This window comes from Aulostomus chinensis, chromosome 14 (assembly GCF_037954235.1).
Source record: "Aulostomus chinensis isolate RoL2024-O1b breed Wild chromosome 14, RoL_Achi_v1.0, whole genome shotgun sequence".
Lineage (NCBI taxonomy): Eukaryota > Metazoa > Chordata > Actinopteri > Syngnathiformes > Aulostomidae > Aulostomus > Aulostomus chinensis.
The window spans coordinates 1771884-1798872 of record NC_141333.1 but is presented as its reverse complement, the minus strand read 5'-3'; the positions used below and the strand labels follow the sequence as shown (position 1 = coordinate 1798872).

The following is a 26989-nucleotide window of genomic DNA, read 5'->3' as shown; positions in this document are numbered from 1 at the left end:
CATACTGATACAATCCTTAATAATTCAACTTTTGTGTTTCATGTTTTATTTCAAACTTTGGTGCTACATCAAGAGTTTTTGAAGTCAGTCTCGATTTCTTTACCTCTGCTGCCACTTTTCCTTTACGGAACAAAACGCACATCCACTCAGGATACATGGATGCACGTGTTCTTGTTCACACATGGATTGTTTACTGGTTGTTCTACAGGAACGGTGGATGGTTACACTGGTGGATGGTTCTGGTTCTTCATCCCAACCTGACTTTGAGTTCCACATTCAGTCAGTTCCTCAGTTTCCCTCCACAGATTGTTGGACGTGTGCTTTTAGCTGTTGTCTCAAATTGAAGGTTCCCCTCAAACCAGTAACTCCATCATCAGCACCAGCCTGAGCCTGACCACACCTGCGCGGACACTCAGACCAAGAGGAAGCAGCACCTGGAGCACGTCCATAGGCATTGTAGCTAGATAATAGCGCTGAATCAGCATTGAGCGCCGCTCGCACCTCTGTCTGCATGGCGGTTTGTGTTGGAGCTGTGATGGTTTTTAAACTAAATGTATTCATATCTGCATCCATCCGTCCATGACTTGAGGAAACCTTATGACGTGTGATTGGTACTCAACCAGAAGCTGGACTCGTCTGTGAGTCCATTAGAGGCTGAATGCAACCACAGAAAAATGAGTATTTGGTTTTTTTTATTTAAACAGAAATTCTCCCCCCTGGGGAGGCCCCCCTACTTTAAAGCTGTTGACCCACACCAGCTATAAACCTGCTGACCCACACCCAGGCACCACACGTCCTGCTGGGGCGTGTGGTGCCTGGGTGTGGGTCAGAGCTGAGATTTGTTGCTCTTGTTATAACAGCGGTGAACTGACTCATCCAGTCACCACTTGTCCCTGCAGCAACAGGACCCTGGAGGAGCTGGTCAATCTGTAGTTCACGACCTGAGAACGGTCGTACCTGTAATTATTTTTTTAATATTGTGAATTAACTCGTTTCTTCAAATAACAAAGTTGGTTTTCTCATGACAGCACTTTAATTTATTGGCTTTTTTTGAGAAAAGGGACAGAAGTTAATTATCTCATCATCTTGGGGCAACAAGTTTTGTCGAGAAAGTCAACTTGTAATTGAAAGGAACTCTGACTAAATAAGATAAACAACAAGTAAAGTTATCTCCAGCGAACGCGTCACTAACAGTAATTATGATCTCAAACAGAATGCTAATTAAAGCTGCAAGCAGCGTTGTTAGGGCCTGAGCCCCCGCGCGGCCGTCCTTGACACCGGCCCGAATCCAATGGTGTAATTGGCAAATAGGCCTTGTAGTTTAGGAGATACGAGCCTCAGTGCGCTGCACAGTGTGAGTGCAGAGCTGAGAGCCGGCCCTTTAAGAGCCCCTCCCTTCTCTGCTCGCTCTCTGCCATCTCTGTCAGAGCTGAGAGCAGAGCTGAGAGCAGAGCTGCCAGCTGGCCCTTTAAGAACCCTTCCCCCGCTGCACTGTGTCTGATCTGTGCTGGAGTGGAGAGAGTGGAGGATTAAGAGAAATGTAGTGTGTAAAAGGTGAATAAGTCGGCATACGTTGGTCAAAAGTCACACAAAATACCATATTTTTGTAGGGATTTTTGTCAGGAATACAGTGGTGTGTTTTTAAAAGCTGTGGAATGTATGGTGTAGATGTGAGAAGCATTTGTTTGAGAGTATGTACCCTGAGAGGACACGCTCTCCCCATAGACTTCCATTGTAAGGCGAAAAGTGTCTCCCCCACTTTGACGGCTCATAAAATCCAAACCGAGCGCGTAGTATATTAGCCTTGAACAACTTTTAATCAGCACAGTTGGGAGAGTAATGTGTGAAAGTTTGGAAGCCCTGGCATTTACGGTTTAGGAGGAGATAGATTTTGTTCGGGGCGCAAAATTGTCCAAAATTAGACATTCGTGTCCAAATTGTGGACATCCTGTTACAGTTAGGTCAGGGGTGTGAGTGTATGATTTATCCGTCTTGATGAGACGAGGTCAATGGTGTTTGTCCCATGTCTGTAGGACATTCCTACAGTCTGGGGCGTGGTTTTTTGTGTATGTAGGTGGCGCTATTGAGTAGAGCGCCTCTTTTTTTTTTAATTATCGAATTTTTCGCCGCACCCGATGTGCTTACCAAATTTGGTGAGTTTTCATGCATGTTTAGGGGGTCAAATTTACTTTTGAAGTGGCGAGTGTGACTTCGAAACATAATAGGGCCTGAGCCGGCCCTAATTAGATGATGGTCAATTAGCACACTAATTAGCCACAGCTGGGGTGGAATGTTGAGCTTGTGGGACAAACGCTTACGAAGATCACGGCAAATCAAAGTAAGCCTCAGTGGCCTGAATCAGGTTTAAATCTAAAATGTCTCTAAACGATATTACGACCCTGTGATAAAGGCCTGACATACTTTTGGACAAAGTTTTGAAAAATTCACTTTGTGACTTTTTTTTTTTTTTTTTTTTTAATGGTCTATGCTGAATCAGGCCAGGCTGTGGCCTCATTATGTGTTCCAGTTCCTTCACTTGGTTCCCAAAGGTGTAGCTGAGAATGAAAAACATCAATTTCTCGTTGTTGGGGATGAAATTCAAAGTGGGTTTTTTTGTTGTAGATTAGAGATTTAAACCCAGTGGTGCCAGAAGAGCTCAATAAACTTTCACAGGCGTTTTCAACCATGTGACCCGTCAGTGAGGTTGAAGGTGGAGTCGACATCTGCACTTGAATGCCTTCAGCTCAGGTTACTTCACTTGAGATCACAACTGTTTCATCATTAGTACTTCTAACTTTGTTCCTGCAGAGGTACTTTACCCAATGAGTGTATTTTACCACATATAATTAGCTTGAAGCTAATGGCAATTTATGGTTTACAAAAACAAGGCCAGCCCGGTGGAGCAGTGGTCCTCACTGTGGCCCCCAGCAAGAAGGTTGTGGGTGGAGCCCCGGCTGCAGCACGGGGTCTTTCTGGGTGAGTCTCCATGTTCTCCCTGTTCCTGCTGGGTTCTCTCTGGTACTCCAGCTTCCTCCACAGTCCAAAGACATCAAGAGGGACCAGGTTAATCCAGACTCTAAATTGACCGTAGGCGTGGCTGGGAGAGCCAATGGTTGTCTGTCTCTATGTGTTGGCCCTGCCATGGACTGGTGACCTGTCCAGGGGGAAGGCTGCTGGGATAGGCTCCACCCCCACCACCCTGAACAGGAGGAGAGGGAGAAGATGGAGGGAAGGAGGGATGATGGAGGGATGGATAGGTGATGGATTACAAAACAGCAAAACTACACAAAAACATCAGTTTTCAAACTCAAATTAATTTTCTGGTGTAATCCAGGTCTTCTTCATCCAGCCGTACACTCTGTAATCCACAAATACTTTGATTAAAGCAGAAGACCAACAAGAACCGGTCCAGTTTGGTGCTACCTTGAACGAGCGCTGACGCTGCTGTGAATTATCGTTGAACCAGAACATTTCGCTGGGTTTGGAAGATGTGGGGTTTATCAGCTGACATGCTTGAGAGTTTCTTGCTCTTGTTAGTTGTCAGTCTCTATTAGCTTAAAGCTAAATATATGTGGCTGGCTCTTTCTGCATTCTGGAGTCACACACTGGGTACATTTATGATTATTATCATTATCATTATTATCATTATTTAGTTGGAGTATTTTCTCTTTACTCTTTATGGCTGCATGTTTTTTCCCCTTCACGCTTGATTCTGTTCATAATGAAGCACTTCTAGTTTGGTGTACTGCTACATTTTACTGAAACCATGAGTGAATAAGAACTCCCTGATTCAAAGGGAAGAGTCGTCGTGTGTTAGGGTCAAAGACTTTCACCTTGCAGCTTTTGTGTGAGCGCTTCTTGTTGTGATCAGGAGAAACTGACTTGCTCTCGGTGGAGTCGTGCTGTGACATGATTGTCATGTAACTATGTTTGGCATGTGTCACACCTTCACTTTGTAATCTGGTGCACAGTGTGACCCAGTATAATCAATTAAAAACTTTAATAATAGAAAAGAATGTGATTGTTCATTTAGGTTCATGAAGTTTTTCACGCTTTGTTGACTTCTGTCAAACAACTCCAAACAGCGACCAGTCCAGAGACGAACCTGCACCCGAGCAGGAGAGCAGCACCACACCTGAACCTGACGATGACCAGTGGAGAGGTTTGGCCTTTGGATGCAAAGTCCCACCATACACAGGTAGACAATTCATGACCTTACATGAATTTTCATTCACCGTTCCATTCATTCATGTCGTTGTGAGTTCCTTGAGGTCGTGACGGCACAATCCCGTCATCCTGTCAGGCGTCTCAATAATTGCTGGTATCCAGAACCAGAACGAGTGTCTTCTTTCAGATGTTCCGTCAGCGTCAGAACACAGCTGGAGAGTTTTTGTTCTTTGAAATACAGAAAGAGCAAAGAACACCATGGACGGCTTTCCTCCACGAGCTTCAACCAAACACATGCGTGCACGTTTGGTCCTGAGTTCAAGGCAACTTCCCCCCCAGCAGATCATTGCAGAGTTGATTCTTCTGGCATTTCCCCAGAGAATTCCATTCCTTAAAAGCAGCTTAAAAACAGACAGACAGACAGACAGACAGACAGACAGACACACACACACACACTTTTAAAATGCTATATTTTCTGTCCATTATAACTTTTTGAGCCTCAATAAATTCTAAACATTTCTTAATTTGGCATTTTTTGATAACAAAACACGTATGAGGAGGTTCAGGTTATCAAATCAAATGTTGTCTATGCGTGTCATCGAAGAAGAAACTACAAATTCAGGAAATGTTCTCACACAAATTTGTAGGCCCCTGGCGTCTGTTGTGTGCGTCTGGTTACCAGTCACCGGCATCACCAGCTGTCTGTAACCACACTGACACGGTGATACAGGCTCATTGTTCTGAACCGTCTCTCATGGCCTGATTGCGATTGCTCCCACAGTTTTGTTCATACTCGGCTTACGGAACACAAGTTACTGACCCAACAGCGAGTGATAACGCAGATGCGTGTAACATTTCATGGCTTTGTTTGACGACGGAGTTTTGAAGGGAACTCAAAACCTGTCAGAAGCTGTGGTAAATCGTTAAGGCAGAGTGAATCGTTCCGTGGTTGCATTTGCACAGCGAGAGCACGGCTATCAGCTGACTTTCATTCTGAGCTCACAAACACTTAGTATCACTTTACAAGAACATTTCTTCTTGATTGGACGCCCTTGAGCTTGATTTATAGCTGTGTGTCAAATCAATGTCATAGCCTACGGCGTGATATGCAGTGACACATACCAACGCTTCTTTGGTCGTTTCTCATAAGCGTAAGTGAAGTCATAAAATTATCATGTGAGTACATGACATGTTTAGGTTGAAGCGTTCGTTGCAACCGGTACGTTCATCAGGTGACCATGACGTCTGCTGGCGACGTAAAGATGATGGACCAATGATGTGTTCACAAGGGACCTGCGAACACATCCCGTCAGTGTTGACGTTCCTGCATCTTTGCTGAGGTTCTAAACCCCTCAGTTAAAGATGCAGGAACTTCAAAACTGATGAACTCATTGAGAATCCAGAGCTGAATCGCTGCTTGGTCGGCTACTCGCTCGTTCCTTCCTGGTGCGGCGCCGCCTACAACGACAGCTGCAGCTGGTTTCCGTGGCAGCACTCAGTTTATGCCCCTGCTTTACACAACGCGGCTCCTGCTGCGTAGATGCTTCGACATTTGTACTTCTGCGGTGGTCTTGCTGGATCGCACTGCCATCTTACCATGGAAATGTCAGTTTGGAGCATTTCTATGCCAGCATGTTGAGTTTCTTTGTGTAATTTCGACAAAGGTGGAAAGTCTGGGTTTGGCTTTAGTCTTGCAGCTTTGCCAAAAACTCCTCTATTTCTCCACACATCTTGTTTCTGTTCCTTTCCTTGATTTTCTCCAGGATCCTGATGCTGTTCCCACGATAGACGGACTGATGCTGTATCGCCGCCGCCTTCATGTGAAACTCGATCGACTTGTAACTCTGCTTCTGAACAGCGTGTGCGTGTTTAGCGTAGCAGCAGTAAAGCATCTGTCTGTCTGCAGGCTCCTGCTCTCCCTCCAGCAACTCCTGGAAGATCTGGTCAGCTTTAGCTTGGCCGTGACTTGACTCTGCATATATGTTTGCAAGAGTTATTTTTCTTTTAAGTGTGGACTGAGGGTAGAGGGCGATCACCTCCTGGTAGAGGCCGATGGCTCTGTCCATCACGCTTTGCACTGGGGGGTTGTCACCGTGTAAAAGGACCCTCCATTTGTAGCAGATCGCAGCGCATCTCTTCAGGTAACATTCATCTGGATGTCTTTCCAAGGCCTCCTCTGCCAGATCGATGGCCTCATCCATCGATATGTAGCTTCTGTAGAACTTCAGTATGGGTTTGATACCACTGTAACTACTGACAGGCTTTCTCAGAACCCTTCTAGCCAGCTTCCGCACCTCATCTTTGATCTTTTGTCCTCTCCTTGCACATTGCTCAAGGTAAAGGGCGGTGAGGTACAAGTTCTCTGGATCATGTTCCTTGGCGATTTTCATTTTCTCAAAGACGTCCACCTCTAGTCTGTGTTTATAAGCACCCACCAATGCCAGCGTGTTGCTGGTGTGCCACTCTACCATGTCTGGCTTCATCCTGATGGCTCTCTGGAAGTATCCTACAGCCTGCATCTTGTTATTGGTGCCGAACTTCATCAGCGTCCAGGCTTTTTCCGCACAGATCTCTGGGTGGGGCTCATCCGGGGATGGAGATGGGTATTCGTTCAGCAGGGCGTCGACCTTCAACAGATAAGCCTGGCTTTCTGCTTGCTCTCCCAGGTGGAGGTGTAGCCAAGCCAGGTTTCCATAGTTCACAACCAGCCAGGGCCCCTCATCTGAGACGGTGTTTCTGATCTGGCGCAAGGCCTCAGCAGCCCTGCTGAAAAACCGCAGGGCGTCTTCTTCCAGGCCCAGCTGGTGGTGGATGAAGCCCTGCAGGTTGTAGATGTGACCCAGCCAGTTGTAGCCCTCCTCGGTGCCGATGTCCTCCAGCTTGTCCCTCAGATGGAGAAGCTCTGACCTGCTGGGGTCCAGGTCCCAGGTGAAGTGGCACTCAAGGACTTCCAGTTTGGACCCCAGGGTCGTCTGATGCTGAGCAGAGCTGAAGAAAAGAGGAAAAAAAAAAGCTCAATAAAGTACATTTCATGCAAATTAATCTGTGTGTGCTACACGCAGAAAAAACAAACACAAAAATATGATTAATATATATTCATAAAAATAAAAGTGTCCTTTTGAATGAGTTAATTTCCAGACTCCAAGCTCTCACGTCTGTCTCTCAGCCGCTGTTGTTCCTCCCTGTAAGCCACAGCGATGACACAGAAACTGAAAACCCTGAAACTGACACCATCATAAACACAACCTGGTCTCCAGCAAGGACTTTTATTTGTTCACTGCCTGAATTATGATTTTGGTCCACATGATAATCAGTCAATCATTCAAATGCCAGTGTTTCTTTCTATTCATTTTTTTAATCGCCTAATTTTCTTTTCTGAGGTCCAACTCTGACGTCTCCTGTCAGCTCCATGACGTAACAGTGTCTTGAACAGGCAGAAGCACAAGAATAAAGCAAGTGATGCTTTGAAATGAAGTGAATTCATAAAGTACAGCATATTAGCAGTGGTTCTGACAGTGAATGAGCCGCTCACCTCATCATACAGCCCTTGCTGTTACCGGGACTCCGTCTTTTCTCCAGAGACATTTTCGTTCTTTTGTAAGCTGCTGCTTTGGGTGCAGCTCCATAAAAACAGTAATGTTCAACTTTTATTGTGTTGTGATGTAATGTGGACAACCCTCTTTGGACTTTGTGGACTTTCTATTCCTGGTAACACAAAAGGCAAATGTATTTGTGTGGCACATTTTACAGAACAAACTCACGCAGGAAAGAAACGATCGCTGCATTTGTGGTGAAAAAAATAGAAAAAAGAATAATAAAAGGAACAAGTCATGGCTCAACAGATCTGTAAGGAGCTCAGGTGGTACATTTATCTCCATTTTTATTACTGAATGTATATTATGCCTGAAATTCATCCTTCCCCTGCCACCCTGAATGCAGTTGGAAGAATCGAACATTACTTTTTCAAAGTGGGAAATGTCTACCAGAAGAACAAAGGAAGAAGGAACTACAGGAGTGTAAAAACTAGAATAAAAAGATATAAGTAGTATAGGTTCAAAGGGTGAGGCAATCGTTACACAATTAAACCTGCAGGTCTTGGGTTGATTTAATATGATATAATATAATATATGATATGATATAATATGATATGATATGATATGATATGATATGATATGATATGATATGATATAATATATAGCAGCAAAATTGGGAAATAGTGATTTCAACGGTTGTCAATGACACTCCGATACAGTAGAGGGCGCTATGTGTGCTGTAAATTAGTTCTCGAGCCGCTAATACATACGTAGAAGAAGAACCAGCCAGCAGTGCGGACGCGGCATGTAGCTTGTAGCAGCAATAACTAGTGTTTTATTCTCCAAATCCTGCCTCTGGCTACGAATTTAAACTGAAATGCGGGATGTACTGAGGACCACGTAAGTGTTCAAATTGAGACTTGGACATAAAATAGACCCAGAATGTTAAAATTCAGCCCAGTGAACCGGCGTACTAATACCCTGCTAGCCAGTGCTAGCTAAACTTTGTGACTAGCTAAGTTGTAAGAGCACATTTGCCGCCGTGTGTGTGCTGTATTTGTTCCTTGCAGGTGACGATGTGACAGCCTGCTGTGTGTCGGTGGTGTTGTGGAGCTGGAACGACGACGACGACGAGGAGGAGGACCGGCGGAGGGTCTGAGGTCCGTGGCGGCGGCTGTTGGGGTCCGGCATGGAGACCTGGACCCCCAACCCCCGAGCCAAGCCTTTCATCCCCCGCCAACAAAGAAGCTTGTACCTCACCTGGAAGTACAAACTAACCAATAAGAGGACGCTTCGCCGCTTCTGTCAGGTCAGATGAAGCCAACTGGAGATGAATCCCTGCTAGTGTTGCAGCAGCAGCTCTGAAATATGAAATACCATCAAATATATGAGTGACAGGTCGAGAAGCTGCTGCGCGATAATCGTGTCCTCATCAGATATATTGACAAACATGTCCTCATCAGATATATTGATAAGCATGTCCTCATCAGATATATTGACAAACATGTCCTCATCAGATATATTGATAAGCATGTCCTCATCAGATATATTGACAAACATGTCCTCATCAGATATATTGATAAACATATCCTCATCAGATATATTGATAAGCATGTCCTCATCCAGATATATTGATAAACATGTCCTCATCCAGATATATTGATAAGCATGTCCACATCCAGATATATTGACAAACATGTCCTCATCCAGATATATTGATAAACATGTCCTCATCCAGATATATTGATAAGCATGTCCTCATCCAGATATATTGATAAACATGTCCTCATCAGATATGTTGATAAACATGTCCTCATCCAGATATATTGATAAGCATGTCCTCATCCAGATATATTGATAAACATGTCCTCATCCAGATATATTGATAAGCATGTCCTCATCCAGATATATTGATAAACATGTCCTCATCAGATATATTGATAAGCATGTCCTCATCAGATATATTGATAAACATGTCCTCATCAGATATATTGACAAACATGTCCTCATCAGATATATTGATAAACATGTCCTCATCAGATATATTGATAAGCATGTCCTCATCCAGATATATTGATAAACATGTCCTCATCAGATATATTGATAAGCAGGTCCTCATCAGATATATTGATAAACATGTCCTCATCAGATATATTGATAAACATGTCCTCATCAGATATATTGATAAGCATGTCCTCATCAGATATATTGATAAGCATGTCCTCATCCAGATATATTGATAAACATGTCCTCATCAGATATATTGATAAGCATGTCCTCATCAGATATATTGATAAGCATGTCCTCATCAGATATATTGACAAACATGTCCTCATCAGATATATTGATAAGCATGTCCTCATCAGATATATTGACAAACATGTCCTCATCAGATATATTGATAAGCATGTCCTCATCAGATATATTGACAAACATGTCCTCATCAGATACATTGATAAACATATCCTCATCAGATATATTGACAAACATGTCCTCATCAGATATATTGATAAGCATGTCCTCATCAGATATATTGACAAACATGTCCTCATCAGATACATTGATAAACATGTCCTCATCAGATATATTGACAAACATGTCCTCATCAGATATATTGATAAACATGTCCTCATCAGATATATTGATAAGCATGTCCTCATCCAGATATATTGATAAACATGTCCTCATCAGATATATTGATAAGCAGGTCCTCATCAGATATGTTGATAAGCATGTCCTCATCAGATATATTGATAAACATGTCCCCATCAGATATATTGATAAACATGTCCTCATCAGATATATTGATAAGCATGTCCTCATCAGATATATTGATAAACATGTCCTCATCAGATATATTGACAAACATGTCCTCATCAGATATATTGATAAGCATGTCCTCATCAGATATATTGACAAACATGTCCTCATCAGATATATTGATAAGCATGTCCTCATCAGATATATTGACAAACATGTCCTCATCAGATACATTGATAAACATATCCTCATCAGATATATTGACAAACATGTCCTCATCAGATATATTGATAAGCATGTCCTCATCAGATATATTGACAAACATGTCCTCATCAGATACATTGATAAACATGTCCTCATCAGATATATTGACAAACATGTCCTCATCAGATATATTGATAAACATGTCCTCATCAGATATATTGATAAGCATGTCCTCATCCAGATATATTGATAAACATGTCCTCATCAGATATATTGATAAGCAGGTCCTCATCAGATATGTTGATAAGCATGTCCTCATCAGATATATTGATAAACATGTCCCCATCAGATATATTGATAAACATGTCCTCATCAGATATATTGATAAGCATGTCCTCATCAGATATATTGATAAACATGTCCCCATCAGATATATTGATAAACATGTCCTCATCAGATATATTGATAAACATGTCCTCATCAGATATGTTGATAAGCATGTCCTCATCAGATATGTTGATAAGCATGTCCTCATCAGATATATTGATAAGCATGTCCTCATCAGATATATTGAGCTTAGCTCATCATCTTTCTACCATTTATGGTTGTGGGAAGATCCATGGATGCGGTCTGAGGGCTGTAACGTATTCATCCACCAGTCTCCTCAGTCATATTGTAGTTTGCGTTGATGAATCAGGTGTTAATTGAGGTTTGTCTCGTAACCTTGTGGCGGTGTGATGTGTGGCGTTTGCATGTCAGTGTCACTTTCTCCCTTTTTCTCTTTGGCATTGCAGCCTCTTTAAGTCACCAAGCCGGTTTGCCGTTTCTGTCACTTTTCTTCACGTTATTTATTACTTGGTTAATATAGCAACAGGGACTGCCAGCTGCCAATGAGGAAGAGAAATGTAAAGTGTATCAATTAATTCATACATGTTGATGTTGATTGAACATCATGGTTTTATACGTTTTGATGGATTCGCCGCATCGTGTGTGTGTCATTGGCTTCAGCTCATAGCCCCGTTGTGGAACTCATCTGCTCTCTCGGTCCCGCCCACAGGCTGGCGCTGTTCTCTTCCTGCTGATAACCGTCATTGTCAACATCAAACTCATCTTGGACACCAGACGAGTAGCTAATGAAGATGCAGCCGCCCAAGAATACGGTGAATTTATCATCATCTTCATCTCTGACACGCTTTTGTGAGGATACCACTCATGTTTGCGCTCTGCCTAAACTTGATCCAACACTCCTTCAGAGGATGCCATGCCCAACATGGAGACCCCTCGCAGGCCGGCAAATGGGCGCAAGGTGCTGGACATCGAGGTTTACTCCAGCCGATCCAAGGTCTACGTGGCGGTGGACGGAACCACTGTAAGTTCAGTAGCATTGCGTATATTCAGGGCTTGTTCAAGTTTAATCCAAGTCTTCTTTTTTTATTCAGTTGATCTGTGAGATCTGTATGCTAAACTATGCTAAGCTACGCTAAACACATCCTGAACGTTATGCAGTTCTGGAGACGAAGCATCTTGTCGTCAGACCCTGGATGAAATGGCAAACAAGAGTATTTATTGAAAGTGAAGCTGAGGACATGCGTGCAGGTGGAATGTTTTCCTTCTGTACTGGTGTCCTGCAGGTGCTGGAGGATGATATGCGGGAACAAGGCCGAGGCATCCATGTCATCGTTCTGAACCAGGCTACGGTGAGAACCTCGATGTTCTGGACACTAGGAGTGGGACTTCATGCTGTGACGGGTCTCTTTGTGTGTTTCTCAGGGTCACGTGATGGCCAAGAGGATATTTGACACCTATTCTCCCCACGAGGATGAAGCCATGATCCTTTTCCTCAACATGGTGACCCGCGGCCGCGTCCTCATCTTTACCATCAAGGTCTGTCACTGCCTCCATCTCAGCCATGATTCAGGTTATTGAAAAGACTTCGACTTAGACTTTCTTTATTGTCATTGCACAGAAAAACACAGCAGTGAGATTTTGGCAACGAAATGTCGTTGCTTGGCTTCCAGATTACAACAGAGATGGAATTGTGGGGCAGTTTAAAAATTAAAATATAGTCTATGTAACTAAAAAACAAGAGCTAATAATAATGAGTGCAACAGAAGCCACCTTTCCATCCAGTTGGGGTGAAAACTGTAAGCAATTTTCCAGGAAATCTTTTTCGTCGCTGCTCTGACTGTTTAAACCTGATCATTTGCAGACACCCTGATCTTGTTGAGCTCTAACAGCACAAACCAACATATTCACACAGTCCCACCTGTTAAAAGTATATTATTGGGATACTGTGACCTCAGACTCAGCACTTCCTGCCTTCATTTCAAATTAAAGCTTTTCGTTGCACTTAATTCCTTTATTTCCCATTCAGAGCCCAAATGCAGGTTCTTCTACTCTTGACAGTAACAGAAGAGTCATCCTGAGGAAGAAGACCTGGAAGAAGCATGATATCTCGCCCCGGTTCTTAGAACTGCAAGCTTCTTCTGTCATTAATTAGCTAGAATGCACTTTTTGTTACTTTTCCTTTTTTTTCCCTCGTCTTGTCATGTTTGGGGTTCAAATGAGCTAGAAAATTCAAAAAGAATCTGACAAAACCAAGATGTATCTGAGCCATGGCAAAAAAAACACACACACCTTGAAAATTAATGTAAAATAATGATGAAAGGGTCCCTTTGGAGTTAAATCACTTCAAACGGGATCTGGGACTTATTGAGGGTCCAGGACATGAAAAAGTTTTAAAAACTCTGCAGTAGCAACTGATTTATCTATGAAAATTGACAGGAAAGTCCTACATCTGATGAAAGATTCGCTGTGGATGGAACAGAGGCAAGCTCGCAGAGGGACTGGGACGATGGTGCTTGTTTGATGTGTGCGTGTTTGCTGTGCAGGATGAGGGAACGTTCCACCTGAAGGACGCTGCTAAGAACTTGCTGAAGAGTCTGGGCAGCCAGGTGTCTCTCAACCTCAGCTGGAGGGACATGTGGACCCTGGTGGTGAAGAAAGGAGGTAGAGCAGCGAGTCGAGTACACAAACCTCTGAAATGTCTCTATGTGTTCGGCCACCCACATCAGTAACTTGGATAATTTAGTATGTGAATCTCGCTGCTTTGGAAAAAATGGTAGTTGTGTTTACCTCCCTGAAGACTTCCTGTATCCACCGCTGTTTTTAAGTGGTCTGAGTCTGGATTTTGGGGGGCTTCATCTCCTTTTATTGATGCAAAATTGGTTCAGATGGGATTTGAAGCGGGCTGCACGGTGGTGCAGTGGTCCTCACTGTGGCCTCACAGCAAGAAGGTTCCGGGTTCGAGTCCTGGCTCGGGCGCGGGATCTTTCTGTGTGAGTCTCCATGTTCTCCCTGTTCCTGCTGGGTTCTCTCTGGTACTCCAGCTTCCTCCACAGTCCAAAGACATCAATTTGGGGACGAGGCTGATTGATTCTCTAAATTGACGGTTGGTATGAATGTGAGTGTGAATGGTTGTTCGTCTCTGTGTGTTGGCCCTGCGATGGACTGGCGACCTGTCCAGGGTGAACCCCGCCTCTCACCCGTAGATGCTGGGATAGGCTCCACCCCCCCCCCCCCCGCGACCCTTACTAGTAAGGAATAAGCAGAAGATAGCGATGGGATTTGATAGGATAGCGATTGAGGAAGTGCCTCGCGTGTTTATAGTTCAGCCTAAATTTTGCAAACCCTTAAATATTTCATGGGTGCAGTGACATTTCTGTGTCAATGCAAACGTGAGCTGCTTAGAAAAATAAAAGGAAAAGAGCTCACTAAAGGATGATATAATTAGTCAACTTTGAGCAGCGTTCATGTGGTCATTAACACCCCCAAGAATAAGGATCTGGTTCTGGTTCATGTTGATTTAAATTGGTTAATTCTAAGCTTTATTTCTCTGTTTATCTTTAAAAGGGTGAACAGACATTTCAGAAAATGTATGGTCATGAAAGTGTTGGAAGTTTCATGGAGTCATCATGGAAATTTCTCAGTTAAACTGTGTTTGACTCCAGCATTGTGTTGACTGTCCTGCCCTGTGTTCCAGGTCAGGTGTACGGAGAAAAGCACGCCAAGTCTCCTGCTCTGTCCACCTGGGGAGACCCGGTGCTCCTGAAAACCGAGGTGCAGCTCACTGCCTCTGAAGGTCAAAATTCCTCCATGTCACGTCACCAGATGAAATTATACGGCGTCTGCTAAATGCTGCTGATGCTTGATGCCATATTTGTAATGTGAAACACAGAGGCCGAGTGCCACTGGGCCGACACGGACCTGAACCGCCGCCGGAAACTCTTCTGCAGCAAAGTGGAGGGTTACGGCAGCATCTGCAGCTGCAAAGATCCGGCGCCCATCGAGTTCAACCCAGACCCGGTAGGACGCCGCGGAGTGTGATGTTCCTGTCTGACGGTGGGAAACCACACTGATGCCAAATATTGATGGTCATTAAAGCAGCAGCAGCAGCTGTGAACATGTCTCCCTGAGGTCCAGAGGCTCCGAGCAAAGACGCATCGTCGTCGTAGTTTGTTTCATGTCAGCTGTCAAACGGACCCAACAATCCAGCACATGGATGCTTCCTCAGTTACACAAACCCTGATGCATCGTTGGTGAATTCTTCTTGCGGTGTAGTGATTCTCACAGATTCGTTGTATCAGGACAGTACCATTGCATGGTGACCCGCTCTGTCCGCCCAGCTCGTGCTGGCACACGAGAACAGACACTTGGGAACTACGACACTGGATTTCAAATGTAGAAGACAAAGAACAGAAGCTGTGCTAAAAGTCTGAAGTCGCTTTTACTCACGGTTTCCTCTCTTCCCTCCAGCTGCCCAGCAATAATGTCTTCAACGTCCCTGTGGCCGTCATCGCCGGGAACAGACCAAACTATCTCTACAGGTAGGACGCTGACGGGGAACGGGACTGTTAAGATTCAGGACGTAATAGAATACAAGCTGACATGATCCATTCATAAAAGTTAATTTAGCCACAGGAAAAATCCTGAAGGGCTCTTTGTGTGTTTATGAACATGCACGTGTGCAGTGGGGCAAAGAAGCATGTGGCAGCTCCCGATTCTGCAAGTTGTCCCACCTAAAAAGATGAGAGGTCTGTAATGTTCATCGTGGGTCCACTTCAACTGTGAGAGACAGGATGTAAAGGAAAAAAATCCAGGAAATCACATTGTATGGTTATCAAAGAATTTATTTGTATAATGGAGAAAATAAGTGATCAATACCAGAGGTTCACCTCAGTGCTCTGGACTGTGAGCCTGGTTGGCAGTGGCAGGTCAGACGTGTCCTGCTGCGATCCTCTCAGGAGCTGGGATGTTTTGGGGCTGTCGCTGGGCAACACAGACAACTCCTTCCACAGAGTCTCTATTGGACTGAGGTCCGGAGACTGGCTGGGCCCCTCCAGAACCTTGAAATGCTTTTTCAAAGCCGCTCCTTCCTACGGACGGTGTGTTTGGGATCATTGTCAGGCTGGAAGATCCAGCCACGTTTCATCCTCAGAGCTCTCACTGATGGATGGAGGTGTTCGCCCACAATCTCACGATACAGGGGGCCCACCCATTCTGTCCTGAATACGGATATATGTGTGTGTGTGTGTGTGTGTGTGTGTGTGTGTGTGTGTATTATGTGTGTGTATTATATGTGTGTGTGTGTATTATATGTGTGTGTGTATTATATATGTGTGTGTGTGTATTATATATGTGTGTGTGTGTATTATATATGTGTGTGTGTGTATTATATATATGTGTGTGTGTGTATTATATATATGTGTGTGTGTGTATATTGTGTGTGTGTATTATGTGTGTGTGTATTATGTGTGTGTGTATTATATATATGTGTTTGTGTGTGTGTGTGTGTATTATATATATGTGTTTGTGTGTGTGTGTGTGTATTATATATATGTGTGTGTAATATATGTGTGTGTGTATTATATGTGTGTGTACGCATTATATATATGTGTGTGTGTATTATATGTGTGTGTACGCATTATATATATGTGTGTGTGTATTATATGTGTGTGTACGCATTATATATATGTGTGTGTGTATTATATGTGTGTGTACGCATTATATATATGTGTGTGTGTATTATATATATGTGTGTGTGTGTATTATATGTGTGTGTGTATTATATGTGTGTGTGTATTATATGTGTGTGTGTATTATATGTGTGTGTACGCATTATATATATGTGTGTGTGTATTATATGTGTGTGTACGCATTATATATATGTGTGTGTGTATTATATGTGTGTGTACGCATTATATATATGTGTGTGTGTGTATTATATATATGTGTGTGTGTATTATATATATGTGTGTGTGTGTGTGTATTATATATATGTGTGTGTGTGTGTATTATATATATGTGTGTGTGTGTGTATTATATATATGTGTGTGTGTGTGTATTATATATATGTGTGTGTGTGTGTATTATATATGTGTGTGTGTGTGTGTATTATATATATGTGTGTGTGTGTGTGTATTATATATATGTGTGTGTGTGTATTATATATGTGTGTGTGTGTGTATTATATATATGTGTGTGTATTATATATATGTGTGTGTGTGTGTATTATATATATGTGTGTGTGTGTGTATTATATATATGTGTGTGTGTGTGTATTATATATATGTGTGTGTGTGTGTGTATTATATATATGTGTGTGTGTGTATTATATATATGTGTGTGTGTGTGTATTATATATATGTGTGTGTGTGTGTATTATATATATGTGTGTGTGTGTGTATTATATATATGTGTGTGTGTGTGTATTATATATATGTGTGTGTGTGTATTATATATGTGTGTGTGTGTGTATTATATATGTGTGTGTGTGTGTATTATATATGTGTGTGTGTGTGTGTGTATTATGTGTGTGTGTAATATATATGTGTGTGTGTATTATATATATATATATATATATGTGTGTGTGTATTATGTGTGTGTGTATTATATATATATGTGTGTGTGTATTATATATATATGTGTGTGTGTATTATATATATATGTGTGTGTGTATTATATATGTGTGTGTACGCATTATATATATGTGTGTGTGTATTATATATGTGTGTGTACGCATTATATATGTATATATATTATATACAGTATATATGCATGTATATGCATATATGTATATTATATACAGTATATATATACATGCATATATACTGCATATATATATTATATACAGTATATATGTATGTATATATATACTGTATATATATTATATACAGTATATATATACATGCATATATACTGCATATATATTATATACAGTATATATATACATGCATATATACTGCATATATATTATATACAGTATATATGTATGTATATATATACTGTATATATATTATATACAGTATATATATACATGCATATATACTGCATATATATATTATATACAGTATATATGTATGTATATATATACTGTATATATATTATATACAGTATATATATATACATGCATATATACTGCATATATATATTATATACAGTATATATGTATGTATATATATACTGTATATATATTATATACAGTATATATATATACATGCATATATACTCCATATATATTATATACAGTATATATATACATGCATATATACTGCATATATATATTATATACAGTATATATGTATGTATATATATATACTGTATATATATTATATACAGTATATATATACATGCATATATACTGCATATATATTATATACAGTATATATATACATGCATATATACTGCATATATATTATATACAGTATATATGTATGTATATATATACTGTATATATATTATATACAGTATATATATACATGCATATATACTGCATATATATATAATATACAGTATATATGTATGTATATATATACTGTATATATATTATATACAGTATATATATACATGCATATATACTGCATATATATATTATATACAGTATATATGTATGTATATATATACTGTATATATATTATATACAGTATATATATATACATGCATATATACTGCATATATATATATACAGTATATATGCATGTATATATATACTGTATATATATTATATACAGTATATATATATACATGCATATATACTGCATATATATATTATATACAGTATATATGCATGTATATATATACTGTATATATATTATATACAGTATATATATATACATGCATATATACTGCATATATATATTATATACAGTATATATGCATGTATATAATATAATCTCCTGAGATTTAAATTCAAAGTTGCTTGCATCCGTGACGTTTGTCCCCGTTTGTGTTGCGCTTCCACTGATAAACGACTGCAGCTTTACGCTAAAAGAAATCAAGATAAACGAGGCCCTCACACGCTAACTACTCCTCTTAGTGAGTCACGTACCGGTTGACGTGACATTTCAAATTAATTGTATAAAAAAACAACCAAACAGCAGTTTCAAGAGTCAGCTGCCGTAAGCTGCTGAAGCATGAATGAAGACAAATGGCGGCTCTAAATATGAGGGAAATTACAATCCCCTTGTTAATTTAGAACTAATCACATCGTTATGTAGTCATGCAGAACCAAAAAATAATTACCCTCCTTCCTCTGTTGTGCTGAAGATACAATGACAAGCAGCTGTCGTCTGTTTCAGGATGCTGAGGTCTCTCCTCTCAGCTCACGGCGTCAACCCACAGATGATCACGGTCTTCATCGACGGATATTACGAGGTATCGTCGCTTATTCTCTCCTGTTCAGGCTTCAGTTCCTCCTGAGGGACACTGGCACCGGATAATCCTGGTGGAAGTTAGTCTTCACTAATGTCACAGCAGATTTCCAGGTCAGGTCCAGGGTCACTACCTCTCTCTGTTAATGAATGAGGTCACTTAACGAAGGTCACAGCTCCTCTCAGGAGAGACCGCATCACTGTCCCTCGCATCGTAGATATTCACCATCTATGGAACCTGCTCTCGGAGGCTGGATGTGTATTCACACCGGACTACAACGCGTGTACTGTGTGTGTGTATCAGTATGTGCTACTGTAGGTTTTATGTTCTCAAATTGGCCTCATTGCATTTGATTGTGTTGATTTATTTTCCCATGAGCACTTTAAGGGACAAGTGGTGCAAATTAACATTTGCAATAAACGCAATGGTTCTCGCGCCTTCATCTTCCCAGACCAAGTACATGCGGCTCGTTGTCACTGTCGCGTGGTAGTGGGCGCTATTGTGCACCTTGAGCACAAATATAATGAGCAAATTAAATCAAAATGGATGAACCTGCAAGGAAAGCTCTGCTCTTCCTTCGCATTTGTTGAGTTTTTCACAGTAAAAGCATGAATTATTCCAGGGTCTTAAAACTGCAACTCTTGGTAAACAAGCTGGAGGCTGATGAGGGACGAGTTTGTGTGTTTGGTGATGTAAGTTTTTCTTTTTTAACACAACCACATATCTGAGTGCTGACGTGTTGGGGTTGTGTGTCGTAGGAGCCGATGGATGTGGTGGAGCTGTTCGGACTGAAGGGGGTTCAGCACACGCCCATCAGCATCAAGAACGCCAGAGTGTCCCAGGTAAAGGGCGTTGACTCCTGATTCCACTCTCAGACCTTTGTTTTTGCCAGTGTGAAAGAGTTGATTAATTTCAAGTGTTGATGTTGGAGCATCAGCTGACATGGAGAACACGCCCCGTGACCCGTGTGTGTGTGTGTTTCTCTCTCTCACACACAGCACTACAAAGCCAGTCTGACTGCAACATTCAACCTTCACCCAGTGAGTTCTTACGCCTTGGCTTTGCTTCCTCAGTTTACTTTTCCTATTTAATCAGCATTTTCTGTGTTTTGCTTGATTGCCTTTTTACTGCTGATCATTATGATTAATTTCTATCTTTTATGTGTCCATGAATTGAACTAAAATACCAATAATCATAACAATCTATGAGATACAAGTATGAATTGATGAGTGATCGTTTCAGTAACTCACCCAGCATGTGGTTTTCCTCAGGAAGCCAAATCTGCAGTCGTCCTGGAGGAAGACCTGGACGTCTCCATCGACTTTTTCAGGTATGCAGCGGTTGATGGTCCTCGAGCTGGGACGTGTACGCTGGACCACCATGGAAATGTAACTGGTCCTTTTGCTCATATGTAACAAGGGATTTTTACATCTGCTGGTGTGGAATTCATTCGAAACTGTGTGTGAACAATTCAGAGATGGCCAGTGTGTGTGTGTGTGTGTGTGTGTGTGTGTGTGTGTGTGTTTGTTTGTTCTACTAAGCTTCCAAGAAACAGAAGGTCTTCTAGTGTCATGAGCTGCTGCTGTTTGGGAATGTTCTGGTTTCTCCTTTAGCGTCAGAGAAAACTTGGCTTTCACAGTCGTTGATCGCAGTGTAATTATCTGACTTTATGCAGTCCAGAATGTCAGAGGCGTAGTTGAGGCAGTAAATCTCTGCTGCTCTGTCGTACTGTTGGCACGTAAATGAGTAATTACTATAAATGATTCTAAAGTGATGATTAGTCCTCTACGGCTTTTACATAATGTAAAACAATGTTTTAATGAATCAGGTGGAAGCTCTTGATGGTCTCTGCAGACGCATTTCTGATCAAAGTGCTTTTGTGTTGAAGCCCAGTCAGAGCCTCCACCAGGGGGCAGTAGAGCCTCTGGGTTGAAGTTGCCCTCTGCTCAGTCTCTCCTCTGACAGGCAGTTGAGTCTTTGAACTGTGTTTGCGTCTGCAAACGGCGGCACTCCCTGGGGCCTGGCCACCATGTTTGAAGCTTCGACTTCAAATAGTGGCGAGTCTCTCGCAGCCGCCTGCTCGCTGGGGTTTGTTCCCTGAGACGAACCTCAGAGCCTCTAACTGACACAGAACCACCGCTCAGCGCCATATTACTGACATGCAGCAGGAGTTCAGGTCCCGGATGAACTGCTTCCAGCTGGAGCTTTGAAACAGTTTTTATTTCATCTTAACTTGAGAAATGCTTTTAGATGCTGTTATTAATATACAATCACATGGTCACAACACAGGAGGGCACCAGCAGCGCTGCCGTCAGCACCTGCAGCTTCCTCTGTGTGGTGAAAGTCCATTTGTTTAAGAGTGACAAAAATCCAGGTGTTGCTTGTCATCCCGTTACCTGGGCAACCAGGCAGCGATGACACTGACAGGTGTTGACCTCCAACTGGCTGATGTTACTGCTGTCCATGTCTTCCTGCAGTTTTCTGAGTCAGACCGTCCACCTGTTGGACGAGGACGACAGTCTGTACTGCATCTCGGCGTGGAACGACCAAGTGAGTGAGCAGCGCCTCACCTGTCCTCTACCTTCATCTCCACCTACACCCCCCCCACACGCGCACACACACACACACACCTGCTCGCTCAGGTCAGCTTCAGGTCAGCATGTCTGACCTGCTTGTGCGTCTGTGATTGAAGAGTTTCTCAACTATATGTCGATAGTTGCGTGACTGACACGTGAGATTCTCAACACCTGGAGGTTAACAACCGTCGGTGACGTCAACAGTAGCACGCCAGCTACCTTATCAGCTTCCCGACGACCTCGGGGTGAAATTCATCTCCATCCTTTCTTCCCTGCGTCTTCCTCCTGCAGCTGATCTGGCCGAATGTAACAGCCGGTACCTCTGTAACAGTGGTTGTGACGTTGTTGTGCAGGGCTACGAGCACACCGCCGAGGACCCGGCGCTGCTGTACCGCGTGGAGAGCATGCCTGGCCTGGGCTGGGTGCTGAAGAAGAGCCTCTACAAGGACGAGCTGGAGCCAAAGTGGCCGACGCCTGAAAAGGTGCCTTATTAACGAAGCCATTCATGCATGAGTCAGATGCAACAGAAAAGACGCAATTAAAATGATAAAATGTAACTCAAATAGATCAACAGCTCATCTTGATAGTTGTGTGGTTGTGTTGCAAATGCTACCGTGTGTGTGTGTGTGTGTGTGTGTGTGTGTGTGTGTGTGTGTGCTGTAGTTGTGGGACTGGGACATGTGGATGCGAATGCCGGAGCAGCGGAAAGGCCGAGAGTGCATCATCCCCGACGTTTCCCGCTCCTACCACTTTGGCATCATCGGCCTCAACATGAACGGATATTTTCACGTAAGATCTGGAAGGACGGAGCTTTTTGTTCCCACCAAAGGAGCCCTTGAGCTCGGTTTAACGTGATTGGAAGGATTCCTTGATCAGGTTTACAGGATCCCTCTTGATTCTCCTCTCGTCACACAGGAAGTTTATTTCAAGAAACACAAGTTCAACACGGTTCCCAACGTGCAGCTGAAGAACGTGGACAGGTGAGTGCGGCCGCGTCTCGTGAGTTCCAGGTTTGTGATGTCGTGACGTCTCTGACACACGTGACGTGTTCTCGTGTTCTTCCCTCACAGCTTAAAGAAAGACGCCTACGAGATGGAGATCCAAAATCTGCTTAAGTGAGTCACTCGTGAAGAACCACGAAATCAGTCACATGTTCAACGGTGAGCCCCTCCACTAACGTGTCTGTGTGTGTGTGTGTGTGTGTGTGTGTGTGTGTGTGTCCCAGGGAGGCAGAGGTGCTGGACCACACCAAGAACCCGTGTGAGGACTCCTTCGTGCCGGACTCAGAGGGGAAGATCTACGTCATGTTCATTAAGATGGAGGCAGAGACGGACACGTCCACCTGGACTGAGCTCGCTAAGGTAAACTGAGCCTGAATCAGCCTGAGAACATCTTGGTGTGGCGAACAGTAGCATCATGATGATGTTGCTGGAAACGTTGATCCCGTGGTGCCTGACGCTGGATCTCCACCCTGCTTCACCCGGGCTCAGGACCTCTCGTGCTCATCTTCGTCTCTTCCTGATGTTCACAACTCATCCAAGCGCCGTCTGATCGTCAGCTGCTGGCGGTTCCACGTATTTGATGCTGATTGTAGTATTTTAGTGCAGTATTTGAATGCAGGATAGTGTTCCTTGTGTCAGCTCCACGGCTCCGTACAGTGACGTTATGTGTCCGTCCCTGTCGTGTGACCCTCTGGTGTTGTCCTTAGTGCCTCCATGTTTGGGACCTGGACGTGCGAGGATATCACCGAGGTCTTTGGCGACTCTTCAGGAAGAGGAATCATGTCCTGGTGGTGGCGGTGCCCATCTCCCCGTACTCGTAAGTTCATGTCCGGCCTCCACGCCTGCGGCTATTGCGGATGCACGATAGCCTCGACTCATCATCGCCGAACATTTTGTTGTCAATCTGACATTCATGAGGTTTCCTCATCTTCATTTCTGATCTGTGTTCATGACCAGAGTGAAGAAACCTGCCGGTGTGATGCCCGTTCACCTGGAGCCTCCGCCCAAAGAGGAGGGAGCACCTGTGGAGCCCATGTAGAATGAACACACACACACACACACACACACACACACACACACACACAGGCCTTAACGCTTCTCCTCCCTTCAGCCACTAACGCCCCAGCCTGAGAGCAGAACTGTCTTCTGGGAAACTGAGTACTTTATTTAGTTTTTACTACGTCTGATGACTGAGGGATGAAACACTACAGTGCACTACTGAGTCCGTCCTGGTGCCCGAGGAGCCGTTACACTACAGAACTTTTGGTTTGGTGTGACTGTACAACCGAAAGACAACGATTTGTCCGTTGCCGTGACAACTGTGGGACGACCCGCCTCATTTCTCTCAGCAGACGTGGAATGGTACAGCTGACACGCTCTCCGGAATCGATCTGCTTCTAAACTACTGAGTGCTTTGTCCGTCCTGTACATACCTTTTAACTTATAACTATTTATTTTACATCCATCGCTCAAAGGTTGTGCCGTTTGTTTGCTTCTTCTTTTTTTAACTTTTATCAGAGTCAGTTCATTTCAAAGAGCCCAAAATTTACACATGAAATATTAATAATGTACATACTTGCCTCTATATTTTTTATAAATTTTTAAAAGGGTCCGCTATTTTTCAGTGTTGGAGAGGAGGACTTGGTGCCACGGCCCTGTGGGCTCCGGCTGCCCTGCTGCCTCAGATCTGCTCTCATGAGAGGCCACGGCTGAACGACACAGAACCGAACCGCTCACACATTCTAAGACCGTCGTTCGATGTTTAACTGTCCGATCTGTGGACATTTTTGTAAATCATGTGCTCGTTTGGTCAGTCTGCGTGCTTGTTTTGGTCTCCGTAGAAACTGGAGGCAGCAACCCTTGAACGGTATCGGCCGAGTTAAACTGGATCACGTTCTTGTACAGAGCAGAACTGAAGCACCGCGCTGCTGAGAACACTCAAGAAGCTTCTGTATCGGCTGAACTGCCTTGATTGACCTGAGCCTGAAGGCCACGTTGAAGTGATACTTCACCTTAAAGTCTGCCAGCCACGTGTGTTGAGCGAGAAGCTAACAGAGACTGACAGCCAACAGCTAAACTGTCAAGAATGTCTTTTCACAAGCTCATCATCCGGAATAACCCTCAATCATCATTAATCATTAATCCACAAACATTTTTGATCTAAGAACAAATAAAAGACACAAAATAAAGTAGCACTTCCAGGTGTGAGGGAGTGCATTGCGTGAGCTAGCCGTTAGCATGAACACGCGTTTGGTGTGACCAGCCAGCTTATTCAGCTGACCCAACTCCAGCAGGCTCATCTGCAGAACCAAAACCATAAATGTTCTAGGTAGCATGCGACCATTACCTGTCAGTCTCTATTAGCTTCAAGCTAAATAAATGTTGCTGGCTCTTCCTGCGTTCTGGGGTCATAAAGAAGTGAATGGAGGGGGTAAACTCCTCTTTCAGAGAATTTTGGGTGAAGTCACTCTCACTCGCTCCATTACACTTATTTCTTGCTTCGTTCTCATCTCAATGTCCTGAAGCTGCGCCGGTTGGTGAACTAATGGTGACGTCACACCGTGGTGGCGTGTGGTCGCTCGATGTTCCCTGAAAGCTGCCGTTTGAAGCGATGAAACGGCAGCAGGCGGAAGAACGGAGGTTTTAGGAAGAAGATCAGGCTCTCGGTCGTCATGGTTACTGAGGTGAACGCAATGAGCGTCCTGCAATCACCGTCAACAGCCCAGTCAAAACCCCCGTGGCCGCGTCCCTCCCCAGTCGTGAGTCGAGTTCATGGCCGCCACCACCACGACTCCAGCGGCGAGTGTGAGATCAGTGAGCAGCCAGGGTCCTGCTGACCCTGGCCTCCAGCAGCTCCAACCCTGAACCTGTGTGTGTGTGTATGTGTGTGTGTGTGTGTGTGTGTCCTGCAGTGTTCCAGCGCGTAGACTGAATGGGTTACAGAGGTAGAGCTGATCACTGGATTGTGTTAAATGCTGCAGTCGTTTACCTGAAGGTACATGATGATGATGATGATGATGATCCGGAAGTCTCAGAAACTGTTTGACATGTTTGAGTTCTTTACCTTTTATCATGGAAATGAATAAAATGAAAATTTTTGTTACAAAGGTTTCACTGTGTTCGCTTCTTCCTGGCCTGTTGTGTGTCTAGTGCTTGCATCTGTGAGTGTGTGTGAGTGTGTGTGTGATGTCAATAATTCATAGGTGGATGTATTATTAGTGCGTATTATTCATGGATAAACTCGTTTTCTGAGCTCCGATTGTCGGAGCTTTCTGCAGCCTGCAGATTTCCCAGAGGAGCTTCAGAAACTTGTGTGGCGACGCAAATACATGCAAATCCTGAGGATTTCTCCTGCGACGGCGGATGATGAAGGACAAACGTGGCTTCCTGGAGGTCGAGGTCTGACCTTCGCAGCCTGCAGAGCTCCGGATCAGGAAGATTTGTCTCTGAGTGACTTCACATCCTCTTACAGCTTGCGGCTGTGCAGCAGAGTCAGAGAGGAAGATGAGAAAGTTTTGTGTCGTGTTTCACTTTGTCTTCAACCTTGGGGAGCTTCCTGCTCAGTGAGAATCAGAGCCGTCCCACAGCTCCACCCAAAACTGAGCCCTACAGTTGGTTTTTTTCTGAGGTAAAAACTGGCCAACGTATGAAGGTTTTCAGTATGTTTCATATCATTATTATGAGGATTTTTTTTAATTTATTTTTTGTTTTACGTGTGTTGGACCAAGCTGATGTTTCTCTGCTGGTCTTTCTGGTCAGTTTGTGAGGTAAAATTCTGAAATGTTTTGTTTCATATAAACCATTTTAGTTCATCTATAAGGTGGGGATTCCTGGAGGTCTGGTGGAAATCTGGAGGAGGTCTCTGCTCTTCATGAACAGGAAACCAGCACGTGTTTGGCAGGTATGTGAGTCTGTCAGGCTGATGATGGTGTCCCTCGTCTCATTTCCCCCACGACCGACTGAAGCTGAAGAAGCTGCTGTTAACTGACTCAAGGTCGGGCTTCATTTGCTTTTACACACACCAGCTCCTGCTCCAGCT

At 43.3% G+C, this 26989-nt stretch overlaps 2 protein-coding genes and 1 long non-coding RNA gene across 3 annotated transcripts; 2 read left to right on the top strand and 1 right to left on the bottom strand.

Annotated features, from left to right (window-relative positions):
- Nucleotides 1-2754: 2754 nt before the first annotated feature.
- LOC147249390 (uncharacterized) lies at nt 2755-4537 on the top strand. The gene is made up of 4 exons (XR_015119202.1): nt 2755-2810; nt 2889-2976; nt 4086-4198; nt 4355-4537. It is a non-coding gene; the product is annotated as an uncharacterized LOC147249390 (long non-coding RNA).
- Nucleotides 4538-5852: 1315 nt separating this feature from the next.
- On the bottom strand, nt 5853-7752 carry LOC147249389 (antiviral innate immune response effector IFIT1-like). The gene is made up of 3 exons (XM_086225114.1): nt 7700-7752; nt 7321-7349; nt 5853-7180 (listed from the first exon to the last, which is right to left on the bottom strand). The coding sequence occupies exons 1-3, from the start codon at nt 7750-7752 to the stop codon at nt 5853-5855; spliced, it is 1410 nt and encodes a 469-aa protein (XP_086081240.1).
- A 721-nt stretch (nt 7753-8473) lies between these two features.
- On the top strand, nt 8474-26046 carry pomgnt1 (protein O-linked mannose N-acetylglucosaminyltransferase 1 (beta 1,2-)). The gene is made up of 22 exons (XM_086224539.1): nt 8474-8600; nt 8771-9009; nt 11722-11824; nt 11918-12033; nt 12296-12361; nt 12435-12548; nt 13556-13673; nt 14707-14805; nt 14902-15029; nt 15480-15550; nt 19301-19376; nt 20132-20215; nt 20372-20413; nt 20645-20703; nt 21851-21923; nt 22303-22431; nt 22613-22738; nt 22865-22929; nt 23020-23064; nt 23175-23310; nt 23658-23767; nt 23908-26046. Exons 2-22 carry the CDS (start codon nt 8890-8892, stop codon nt 23987-23989), a joined length of 1962 nt encoding a protein of 653 aa, XP_086080665.1. The 5' UTR covers nt 8474-8600; nt 8771-8889; the 3' UTR covers nt 23990-26046.
- The last annotated feature ends 943 nt before the right edge of the window (nt 26047-26989 follow it).

Excerpts from the sequence above, each read along its gene's own strand:
- LOC147249389 (XM_086225114.1), bottom strand. The coding sequence starts at position 7,752 with ATGTCTCTGGAGAAAAGACGGAGTCCCGGTAACAGCAAGGGCTGTATG. Across the intron at positions 7,350-7,699 it reads AGCAAGGGCTGTATGATGAG|GGAGGAACAACAGCGGCTGA; the intron begins GTGAGCGGCTCA and ends TGTGGCTTACAG. Across the intron at positions 7,181-7,320 it reads ACAGCGGCTGAGAGACAGAC|CTTTTTTTTTTCCTCTTTTC; the intron begins GTGAGAGCTTGG and ends TACTTTATTGAG.
- pomgnt1 (XM_086224539.1), top strand. The coding sequence starts at position 8,890 with ATGGAGACCTGGACCCCCAACCCCCGAGCCAAGCCTTTCATCCCCCGC. Across the intron at positions 15,030-15,479 it reads TCGAGTTCAACCCAGACCCG|CTGCCCAGCAATAATGTCTT; the intron begins GTAGGACGCCGC and ends TCTTCCCTCCAG. Across the intron at positions 23,768-23,907 it reads GTGCCCATCTCCCCGTACTC|AGTGAAGAAACCTGCCGGTG; the intron begins GTAAGTTCATGT and ends GTTCATGACCAG.